This window comes from Dendrobates tinctorius, unplaced genomic scaffold, assembly GCF_039654945.1.
Source record: "Dendrobates tinctorius isolate UK_male_01 unplaced genomic scaffold, ASM3965494v1 ptg000019l, whole genome shotgun sequence".
NCBI lineage: Eukaryota > Metazoa > Chordata > Amphibia > Anura > Dendrobatidae > Dendrobates > Dendrobates tinctorius.
Genome location: NW_027361687.1, coordinates 69,894,553 through 69,906,904, shown reverse-complemented (window position 1 = coordinate 69,906,904; position 12,352 = coordinate 69,894,553). Strand labels below are relative to the sequence as shown.

Genomic DNA, 12,352 nt, shown 5'->3' with positions numbered 1-12,352 from the left:
CATTCCCTGCTGGGGTGAGCTGAATCTCCTTTTGCCTGTTGCTCTGTCTTCAGAATATTCCTGAGTACTGACATAGCTTTTTTGAAGCCTAGCGTCTTCAGCCTTATATCCAGTCATTAACTCCACTCAGCCAGTCATCATCATCAGCCCCAGGTGTTTGACAATCAGGCTCACTACCTTTCTTCACCAGAAGAGGGAGTTCCTTGGGCCTCAGTAGTGAAGGGGAAAATGAACTCACAACAGATAGGTGTGTGAAGGACCGCGTTCAGATAGCCTCCACTGAGGTTCTCGTGGATCTCTCCGCACTCCCAAGTCACTACCAGCAATACGCGGACATGTTGTCAAAAAAGTCCGCTGAGACCCTTCCGCCCCATCGTCCGTACGACTGTCCTATAGTCCTCTTGCCAGGCGCGGAGCCTCCTCGGGGTCGCGCATATCCTCTGTCCCTCCCGGAGACGGAGGCCATGTCACAGTACTTCCGTGAGAACCTGGCAAGGGGGTTTATTAGGAGATCAGTGTCACCAGCGGGGGCGGGATTCTTCTTCGTACAGAAGAAGAGTGGAGAGTTGTGTCCTTGCATTGATTACAGAGGTCTCAATGCAATAACCGTCAAAATCAAGTATCCTCTTCCCCTGATCTCTGAGTTGTTCGACAGGTTGCGTGGGGCCCGGATCTTCACTAAGCTAGATCTACGGGGGGCTTACAACCTGATCCGCATATGTGAAGGGGACGAGTGGAAGACAGCCTTTAATACCAGGGATGGCCACTATGAGTATCTGGTCATGCCCTTCGGTCTCTGTAACGCACCAGCTGTCTTCCAGGACTTCATGAATGATTGTCTCTGAGGAAGAACCTGGTGTAAGGTTCGAAACGCGTCAGGCGTGGGGGGTCTGTTTTCCCCTTTATGGTTTTATCATGAAATTATGTGAATAAAACTTATCGTGGATTTTATTAAGTCTCCAGTGCCGGATCTTCCTTCTCTCTTCATGTCTTCATGAATGATGTCTTTCGCGACATGCCCTCCACCTTGGTGGTGGTCTATCTGAATGACATCCTCATCTTCTCTCCAGATTTGGCCTCTCACCGGAGAGACGTCTGCAAGGTCTTCGACCGCTTGCGGGCGAATTCTCTCTTCGCCAAGTTGGAGAAGTGTCAGTTTGAGCAGGAGTCTTTGCCTTTCCTGGGCTATATCATCTCGGCCCAGGGGTTGGCTATGGATCTTGCCAAATTGCAGGCGGTAATGGACTGGCAGGAGCCCCACTCTCTTAAAGCGGTGCAGCGCTTTTTGGGGTTCGTTAATTACTACCGTCAGTTCATCCCCCACTTCTCCACACTGGTAGCTCCTTTGGTCGCCCTCACCACAAAGGGAGCCAATCCTAAGGTTTGGTCGGAACAGGTCTCCCCGACTTTCTCATCTCTTAAGACCCGTTTTGCTGGCGCTCCTATCCTCCATCGTCCCGATGTCGATAAACCCTTTATGCTAGAGGTAGATGCCTCGTCCGTCGGTGCAGGAACAGTCCTTTTCCAGAAGGATGTTCAAGTTTGGAAGCATCCCTGCTTCTTTTTCTCCAAGACCTTCTCACCAGCGGAGAGAAACTACTCCATCGGGGACAGGGAGCTGCTGGCAATGAAGTTGGCCTTTTCCGAGTGGAGACATCTCCTGGATGGAGCCCGGTTCCTCTTTCAGGTGTACACCGCCCATAAAAACCTGGTCTACTTACAAACGGCCCAGTGGTTGAACTGTCGCCAAGCCAGGTGGTCGCTCTTCTTCTCCCGCTTCCGCTTCACCTTGCACTATCTGTCCGGAGAGAAGAACGTCCAGACTGATGCTCTCTCTCGCTCGGTGGTGTCAGCGGAGGAGGAGGAGGCTGAACCTCGGCTAATCATCCCCTCTGAGAGTCTGAGGACCGTGGCGCCGATCGCTCTTGAGTCAGTGCCGCCGGGCAAGACCTTTGTTCCCCCCCCCGCCTGCGGCCAAAAGTTCTCGCGTGGGCGCACGCGTCCAGAGTGGGTGGTCACTTTGGTACTATGCGGACCACGGAACTCCTGGCAAGGACTTATTGGTGGCCGCACATGGTTCGGGACACGAGAGAATACATTCAGGCATGCATCTCCTGTGCTCGGAACAGGTCCTCTAGGCAGAGGCCGGCTGGGTTATTGTACCCCTTACCGGTGGCAGACAGACCCTGGAAGATGGTCGGCATGGATTTTGTGGTCGGCCTGCCCAAATCCAGTGGCAGCACGGTCATCTGGATGGTCACTGATCATTTTTCTAAAATGGTGCATCTGGTGCCACTCATGCGGCTGCCTTCTGCCCGTGGTCTCGCCGCGCTGTTCATGAAGCACGTATTTCGTTTGCATGGTATGCCGGACAAGATAGTTAGTGACCAGGGTCCCCAATTTGCGTCTCGGTTTTGGAGGGAGCTCTGCAGTCTGCTCAGCATTGAGCTAAATTTGTCCTACGGCTATCACCCCGAGACGAACGGGCTGGTTGAGAGAGCTAACCAAACTCTGGTCACATACCTGCGACATTTTGTCTCGGCCAGGCAGGATGACTGGGCATCCTTACTACCATGGGCAGAATTTGCTCTGAACAACGCGGTAGCTGACTCTACAGGTCAGACCCCGTTCCTCCTTAATTACGGCCAGCATCCGCGCGTCCCCATCCCGATGCCAGTGTCTTCCACTGATTCCAGGGTGGCAGACTAGGCAGTGGAGGCTCGCGACATTTGGGATCGCACTCAGGATGCCATCCGAGCCTCTAAGGAGAGAATGAGGGCGTCCGCCGACACGTATCTGTGTCCCGCTCCAACTTTTGCCCCTGGCGACTTGGCGTGGCTCTCTGCCCGAAATATCAGGCTGTGGGCCGAGTCCACCAAGTTTGCGCCACGATACATTGGTCCCTTCAAGGTCCTGGAGAAAGTCAACCCTGTGGTCTATCGCCTGGCTCTTCCTCCCCACTTGGCCATTTCTGACACCTTTCATGTGTCCCTCCTTAAGCCTGCTCACTTGTCCCAGTTTTCCGAGTCATCTGCCGGGACATCCGACCTGTCTTCGGACGAATTCGAGGTCAATGCCATTGTGGGATGCAGGGTGGTGCGTGGCAAAAATTTTTATTTGGTGGACTGGAATGGTCCTGAGGCTCAGACCTGGGAGCCAGTGGAGAATATTCACGACCCGCTCCTTATTGCGGCATCTGAGCGCAGCGAGGCTCAGAGGGGAGGGGGGGTAATGCTAGGCGTCAGGTTCCGTTCACTGCACAGCGGGAATCCCAAGCCTTGCCATCGACAGTCTCCCATTCCCCTCCGGCCACAGTGGAGTCTGCTCAGCAAACTCCACGATCCCAGCGTTCTGCCAACACCAGCATTGTAGGTTCAGTTGCTGCTGCCACCTCTGGTTCAGTTATGGCAATGCAGCCTGGCCAGCAGCAAAAGACTCCAGAGTCTAAGTCCTTCCTTCGGTCCACTGAGCATGCTCATGTGACAATCTCCCATTGGGGATCGGGGGTCACATGCTCAGGTCCTTCTCCAGTTCTGATTGGTCCATCTGGAGGATCAGGAAGGTCCCAGAAGGGTACGGCTATGAAAGGTTTGCATGGCCGCCCCGCCATGCGCTATGATAGACTCTGAGGCTATAGTATTTAGTGTATGTGTGATGATGGATGACTGAGCCTGGTGACTGAGGCATTATAATTCCCCCTCCTTGGATATTACGCATGAGTTAGGGTAGGAATTGGAGTCAGCACAGCAGCTCTGACACTGCATAGCGCCGCAGTGTTCCTCATCGTCTTCCTCTTGTGCCTTGGGCGTCGGCCAGTACAGGCTTTCTGGACCACCGCTACCGCAGCGTCCGCCTAAGTAACACCGTGTGCCTCAGGAGTGCTTTCCAGCTCAGTTGATAGGCTGGCTAGTGGCGTCCATCAGGGCGGACAGTGCACCCGTACTAAGAGGTGGTTCACACTACCATGACCTGTGACGCTAACGGGTTGCGGTTGTTCGCCGGCCGGCACGCGCCTCGTGAAGTAACGGGGTTCATGCCTGTTCGCACCGGGTTAGTGTTTTCCCACCCGTGTCCAGCTCTCTCCTACACGCCTTCTCCCCATTGTTTTAGCTGCAGTTGGTCACCTCTGCACGGTGGGCCCTGGGCTGCGAACGCACCTTATATATTATTTCATCTTTATTATTTGGTGCGTTCCGCCAGCCCGTAACAGTCCGTATCTACTCTCCCTCTAATCTCCAAATGGCTGTCACATACCGACCACCGGGCTCCGCCACTGCCTTCATTGACCAATTCTCCACCTGGCTCCTCCACTTTCTCTCTGCTTACATCCCCACCATCATCATGGGGGACTTCAACGTCCCCATTGACACCCACGAGCCAGCAGGCTCCAAACTCCTGTCACTTACCTCATCCTTTGGACTTACTCAGTGGTCCTCCACAGCCACCCACATAGATGGACAAACATTAGAACTCATCTTCACTCGTCTCTGTTCCCTACCCAATCTCACAAACTGTCCCTTCCCCCTATCTGACCACCATCTACTCACCTTCTCATCCTTGTCCTTCTCACCTGCCCCCCATGTCCAAAAACTAGCACATCCTCGCAGAAACCTTGCACACCTAGACACTCACAGACTCTCAGACTCTCTTCTACCTCTGTCCTCCATATCTTCACTCCACAACATGGACAGTGCCACCGCTTTCTACAACACCACCCTCACATCAGCCATAGACTAAGTAGCCCTTCTCATGTATGGCAAAGTGCAACAAATCAATAGGCAACCCTGGCACAACAACCTCACCAAAAAACTTCGACAAGCATCCAGGGTCGCGGAGCGGTGTTGGAAGAAAACACGCCTGCCAGACGACTTCACTGCTTTCAAACAAGCTACACTTGTCTTCAAATCAGCCCTCACCTTTGCTAAACAGACCTATTTCACAAACCTTGTATCTTCATTATCCCACAACCCAAAACAACTGTTCAGCACATTTAACTCTGTCCTCCGCCCTCCATTGCCACCTCCAACTCCCCTCAACTCTGCTGAGGATTTTGCCACCTACTTCAAAAACAAGATCGACCAAACAAGGCAAACCTTTACTGTTCCACCACCCCAACCACTCCACATACCAGACCTCTGCCCTTACTAGCTTACTCATCTCCTTTCCAAATCACACCTCACCACCTGTGCACTTGACCCCATCCCTTCCCACCTGCACCCCAACCTCATTAACATGATCATTCCAGCCCTAACCTCTCTTCAACCTATCCCTATCTTCTGGTACCTTCCCCTCTGCCTTCAAACATGCCACAGTAACACCCATCCTCAAAAAAATCAAACCTTGACCCAACTGCTATGCCCAGCTATCGCCCCATATCACTGCTCCCGTTTGCTTCCAAACTCCTTGAACAGCATGTCCATGCTCAACTTTCCTCCCACCTCTCATCTAACTCCCTCCTTGACATCCTTCAATCTGGCTTCCACCCCCACCACTCCACTGAAACTGCCCTGACCAAAATTACTAATGACTTACAGTCAAAGTTAACAGACAGTTCTCCATCCTCCTCCTTCTGCCTTCGACACAGTCGACCGCTGTCTACTGCTACAGATTCTTTCTTCCCTTGGCATCAAAGACCTTGCCCTGTCCTGGATTGCCTCATACCTTTCTGACCGTACATTCAACGTTTCCCACTCCCACACTACCTCCTCATCCCGCCCTCTCTTTTTTGGAGTCCCCCAAGGCCCTGTCCTGGGGCCCCTACTTTCTTCCATCTATACTCTTGGCCTAGGACAACTCATAAAGTCCCATGGTTTCCAGTACCACCTGTACGCGGATGACACTCAGATCTACCTCTCTGGACCAGATGTTACCTCTCTGCTGTCCAGAATCCCAGAGTGTCTATCAGCCATATGCTCCTTTTTCACCTCTCGATTCCTAAAACTCAATGTAGGCAAAACTGAACTCATTATCTTTCCTCCATCTCACGTATCTTCCCTACCCGATCTATCTATTATGGTAAACGGCATCACGCTCTCTCCCGCACCTGAAATCCGCTGCCTTGGAGTAACTCTCCCTGTCCCTCAAACCACACGTCCAAACTCTTGCCACCTCCTGTCGCCTCCAACTCAAAAATATTTCCAGAATCCGTCCCTTCTAAAGCCCTCAATCTACTAAAACTCTTGTACATGCCCTCATTATCTCCCGCCTTGACTACTGCCACACTCTCCTCTGTGGCTTCCCTGCTAACTCTCTTGCACCGCTCCAGTCTGTTCTCAAATCTGCTGCTCGACTAATCCACCTCTCTCCTCACTACTTCCCTGTCTCTCCCCTCTGCAAATCCCTCCACTGGCTCCCAATTCACCAACGAATCCAGTTCAAACTACTAACACTGACCTAATAAGCCATCCGCAACCTATCCCCTCCCTATATCTCTGAACTAATCTCCCAATATCTTCCTTCAAGTAAACTTTGATCTTCCCAAGACCTCCTACTCTAATCCACACTCACTCGTTCCTCACACAACCGCCTCCAAGATTTCTCCCGAATATCTCCTATCCTCTGGAATTCCATACCTGAACACGTCCGATTATCCACCACCCTCGGATGCTTCAAGAGGAACATGAAAACTCATCTTTTCAGAAAAGCTTACAGCCTGCAATAACCATTCTGCCACCTCACCACCGCCTGAGCCTCCGCCTCAAAACCACCAGAGCTGCTGCACCGCCGACCTTGTGTCTCTTCCCCACTATCCTATAGAATGCAATTGCAGTCCGCAAGGACAGGGTCCTCTCCTCTCTGTACCAGTCTGTTATTGTAAATTTGTTTACTGTTAACGATATCTATAACTTTGTATGTAACCCACCCTTCTCATGTAAAGCACCATGAAATTAATGGCGCTATATAAATAAATAATAATAGTAATAATAACAATAATGGGGGAGGATTAGGATAAACACACATGCATTTATCTCCTGTAAACTACACCATCCGACTGCTACTATTTTAGAATTTTCCTTCACCACCAAACCAGAAAGTTGTAACTATCACTGGCAACTCCCACCTGCCAGTAACCAGCATACATACTAGAGAGGAGTGGCCAACACAGAACAGCTGAGACAATTCAGGATGGAGAGCTGCTGAAGATGAACTGAACTGATTAACCCTTGCAATGAAAGAGCAAGGAAAACCTGCACTATTTAATGGGATGGTGAATCAGTTCAGGAGTGCAGGAGTTCGTATAACCAGAAGCTGCAATCTTCTGGTCCGTCTCTGTCGCAGTATACCGTGACACAAGGTTTCTCAACACAGAGGTTCTTAAAGTTCATTCGAACTAGCTGATTATCGTGAACTTATTATCTGGAGTTTTCCTAAGAACGCTTGTTTCTCGGACAGAGAAAATAAGCTGCCAATTGCCTGATGAACGAGCTTGATCAGAATCACTGTTCTTGGCAGTACATTGTCCTGTATGAACTGCAACTGTGCTGCCGAGAACAATGACAGTCTATGCACATGTGATCATTCTGTGCTATAGGTAAGCAAATTAATTTACAGGACTCTTAGGTTTGAAGGGTATCATGAGGCTCAAGGGAAGTGCTGTCACCCAATTTACCTGATATCCCGTACATGAATCTTATCTTCTGCTGCTCCTCCATATCCATTGGATGCACAAACAACAAGTAGACACCTGCAGACATAAACATAGAGACATCACATTAGAAGAAGACACGCACATACATGCCACAATTCCATGGTCAGATGTGTCATCCATACAACATATTCATCATTACCAAGTCCTAGGATGGATCCAACCGTAGCTCCTAGGAAGAACTTTGAGACTTTAAATTGTTCTTCGCTGCTGAACAGGAAGCAGAAACAAGGGTCAGGGAGAACGAAGGCACAGACCCGCTTCAGAGCTGGAAGACAGAAGGAGAAGAGGGCCATTGACCAGGAGCAGAGGGCCAGTGACATTGTGATACATGTCTAAACGTGATCCTCATGGAAGTGCCCGCATATACATATATTGGCGATACTCATGTCAGGCTAGAGGTAGATATTAATGTATGTGGTGATCTGAACTGTTGGACAGGAAGCATAGCCCAAGAATGTCAGAGAAGGAGGAGACATGCCTGAGGCTCCCAGAATACCAGGGAAATCTCCCTGACCTGTTTTGGGGTCTCTATTTATTTAATGGGTCTGATCTGGGAACTGTTTTTTTTTTATAGGGCCTGGGGTTACTGTTTATTAGAAGGATCTTGTCAAAAGTTATTATTTAATGGGAAGGACTGGGGTCTGTCATTATTAACAGGGTCTGGTCTGGTATCTGTCATTATTAATAGGGTCTGTTCTGAGGTCTGTCATTATTAAGAGGGTCTAGTTTGAGGTCTGCCAATATTAAGAGGGTCTAGTCTAAGGTCTGTCATTACTAAGAGGGTCAAGTCTGGCGTCTGTCATTTTGAATAGGGTCTTGTCCCTATCCATAGGATATGGGATAACTTGATCGCTGGGGGTCCTAAGAATGGGGCCCTGAATCCCGAAAACCGAGCTTTGCAAAGGATAACTTTGAATTCTGGGAATACCTTTTTAGGACGCTCTGGTCTGGGGAGCTGTATTTTTTAGAGGGTCTTTACTTTCTTAGGGGGTGTGTATACATTATACTTAGTGACCTAGGGTCAGTATTCTCGTGTTCCTCACATGTTTTCGGGTGGGGAGGACTCACATACTATATAAAAGAAAAAGTCATAAAATAAAAAATGATCCCCTTTTCCCTCATGTCCCCTGTAAAGTTGCAATGTATGCCTCAGATAGGCTGCACTCTCTTACTTGTGTTTGGTCTTTTTTCTCTTCGTCTTCTTTTGTTTTCGTCTATGATGTCTTCGGTTGACATTGCGTCCAGTGATCTATTCAGACAATCAAAGATGGCTGCACGTCACACTTTGGGGGAGCCACACATGGTTGGACCAAGAGTAAAGTTGGTCCTTGACGTCAGTAGCGGTGTCTAGTCTGATGTGACATCTGCCGTATTGTAGCCACCGAGATTAAGACGTAATTATAAGTTTGTGGGTTTTAGATGATGGCGGCCATTTTTGTTAGCTGTTGAAACTGTTATTGCTAATGAATATTCATTAACTAGAAAATAACTCCACCCACTAATGAACACTCACTAATACAAATCGCCACCCACTGATTCCTGAGCATGCTCAGTCAGTACTACCACACCATAAGCAATATACTGTAGGCTCTTGGGTCCTTCTTCGCTTTCAGCGTCCCCTCCTCTCCTATAATATATTTTAATTTTTTTAGTCTATAGAGTTGTATTGTGTTTTGTTTTTCTTCAGTTCGAGCTGTAGATTTTATCATTTCCATTTTGGGGTCTGTATTATTTCCTGATCTCGTTTTCTTAAAAAAAAATTCCCAAAAATTTCCTTTATGACATTTTATCAGTTCAGACAGTTACACATTCAGTGATACCAAATATGTTATGCTACTTTCACACTAGCGTTTTTTAGTGCTGCGCTTCGTGCGCAATAGAAATGCATGCAAAAAAAGCATCATGAGCTTTGCATGCGTTTGCTTTTTTAGGCGCATGCGTTTTAACCAGCTTCTATCCATGATAACTCTTAAACCGCATGCGATTTTAAATGCAGGCGTGCGCATGTCCATGCGCACACCTGCGTTCCCATAGACTGTAATGTGTTATTTTGTCGCATTCCGTGCGTAAGCGTGCACATGCGTTTTTTTGACACAGGTCGGACGGACCAAAAATGCAACAGGTTGCGTCCGGCGCGCCTAGGCGCACACTACAAAAAAACACATGCGCATGAAAACGCATACAAATGCGTGCAAATGCTAGACCATGCGCCCCCATGTTAAAGATAGGGGCGCAGGAGGCATGCGCATGGACGCGCACGATGCGCTGCGCTAAAAAACGCTATTGTGAACCCAGCCTTAGTTTTTCTTTCTCCTTTTTTTTTTAGATTCATGTTTCAGTAAAAAGGGTTAATTTGAATAAATAAATAAATATATATATATATATATATATATATATATATATATTTCACATTTTTTCTAGCTCCCCCTCAGGACTTTGGTCACTTGTACAATACCACAATACTTAAGTATTATGATGTACTGGGAAATTGCCGATCTCACATGAAACCTTCAGTAGGCTATGACAAAGCCACCTGCACCACACTTCCAACCTTTTAACAGCCGCTGTCACAATTGACAGCTGCATCTAAGGGGTTCAGCTGCTGCAATGCAGTTAGTGTCAGGTGCCAGTACAACTTGGCTGTCACCTGTGCTGTACGCAGCAGGCTCAGCTCTGTATTCTTGGGGTGGAATATCTTGTAGTGTGCCCCGTTATCCCGTACATGCATATCTCGTATCTGCCGTCGGACCGCACGTTATTTCCATATTCACATTGCTCAACCTAGTACGGTACATCATGTGAGCTTCCGCCATTGGTTATGTGTATATGTTCCTCTAACTGTCACCAATTTGCAGTTTCATGTCCTTTATAATAAAAGAAATGCTGAATCATAAAGTTGAGTTTTCCTTCCCAGACCTCAATGTTTATACCACAAACTCGCTTTATAATGACCTTAGGGGCGAGCGGCCCATGAAGAAGGCTCCACCAATAACCTGGATCCAAAGCCTGTGACCAGCAAAACCATAATTTCAAATGTATAGCGCTATTATGGGGTAACTGAACTTATGGGGCTATTATGTTGTCACTGTATGTAGGTATGTGAGCACTGTGCTGTTATTTAGGCATCAATATATGGCAATGTGATACTCAACTGTCCTGGATCCAGGGCAGGGCGCTGGATCCTCCACTATGGGTCCAGCTGAAATAGCAACCGCTTTGTACTCTGTGACAAGCCCCCGTCTGCTCTAATGCTGGCCTGTTCTCCTTTAGTGTATGTGAAAAACCCAGTTCTGGGTTATTCTGGCATACTGCTTTTCAGCTCTATCTTTGATTCTATGACCGACCTAGCTCTGCTATATTACTGGGCAAATCAGGTGTATCATTGTCCAGTTCTGCTGGACTCTAACACAGCTATGCTCCATCACCGTACAACTCTGCTATATCGTTGTCCAGTTCTGCTGGACTCTGTGGCAGACCTAGCTCTACTACATCACTGGGCAATTCTGCTATATCGTTGACCAGTTCTGTCTTTGACAAACCCACCTTTCCTATACTGCTTGTGACTCGCCCCCAGAGGCCGTGGGGTACTCGGTGCCGGGCCCGTTGACTTCCATGGGAGATGTCACAGTGGCGGTGACCCGGTCCGTGGCCTCAGGCAGTCAATGAAAAAGGGGTAGAGTGATGGGGATAAAGTTGTTGACATGATTCGTGATGCCACCTGTGGTTTCTGGTCAGTTTGACCAGCGCTGCAGAGTTGCTTCTCTGGGACAGATGGTGTGGTGCAGCAATGATGTTGAAGCTCCCCACAGGTGGAGCTGTAGTCCCAGGGCAGTGTAGATGAGGTTGGCAAGTGGGGAGATGGTGTAAAGAAGTAGATGTAGCAGAGCCGGGTGTAAGGCGCAAGAATAAGTGGAGGACACAAGGGCATGTAGTTCCAAGGCTTTACTCACAGTCTGGTGCACACAGATGCCCACTTCGGTGCCGTGTCCTCCAGGTCAGGGGCTCAGCCAACTCCCAGGCAAGGTAAAGTACACCTTTCCAGCACTCCTCCAACATGTGCCTTCTCTGAACGTCTCCACACTAGCGCCTAATCTGAAGTACTTGTAGTTGCTTATTAAACTCAAGTTCCTCCTTCTTGATGTTACTTAGAACTCTACTTGTACGGCAGACAGCTGTAGCCTGCTTCGGGGACTCCTTGCTATCATGTCCCGGCTCACCCACGTTACTGTTGTGCCCCCAAGTCTTCGATGGGAATGAAGTGGTGAAGACTTCTATTCCTCCGGTGTCTGCTGCAGGACCATTAGTATCCATACAACTTCGGGGACCGGACCCTGGCCATGCGCTTCAAACTTGAGGAAGGGCTCTGCTCTGACCCTAATCCTTAGTTCTCTTCTTCTCCTTATGTTCCGTACTAAACTATCTTCTGTCATGATCTGAGTTTGATCTGACAGATTTAATGTATATAGTGAACTTTTTTTCCTTTGGCTTGGTGCCAAAGTGGGTTGATTGCCCCCAGTGGCCATTAGGGTCATTACACGTGGTGTCATTCATTCTAAGTTACCCCGGTGGTGGTTAGTGGTATTACACTTTAGTTAAAGTGCACATTTATTATGCAGGTGTGATTGCTGGCTCTGCTATAAAAGAGTCACAGGTGTTGCAATCAGAGTTGGTGATAGTTGTTCATTTGCAACCAACCTTGGTGGA

At 48.7% G+C, this 12,352-nt stretch overlaps 1 protein-coding gene across 1 annotated transcript in view; it reads right to left on the bottom strand.

Annotated features, from left to right (window-relative positions):
- The window catches only part of DCST1 (DC-STAMP domain containing 1), a 40,763-nt gene extending 31,879 nt beyond the window's left edge, over window positions 1–8,884 (bottom strand). The window contains exons 1-3 of the mRNA XM_073567286.1: window positions 8,821–8,884; window positions 7,788–7,913; window positions 7,610–7,684 (exon numbers count right to left, since the gene is read on the bottom strand). Of these exons, the coding sequence (XP_073423387.1) occupies window positions 7,610–7,684; window positions 7,788–7,913; window positions 8,821–8,884 (265 nt within the window). The remainder of the gene's footprint in view (window positions 1–7,609; window positions 7,685–7,787; window positions 7,914–8,820) is intronic.
- Window positions 8,885–12,352: the final 3,468 nt, after the last annotated feature.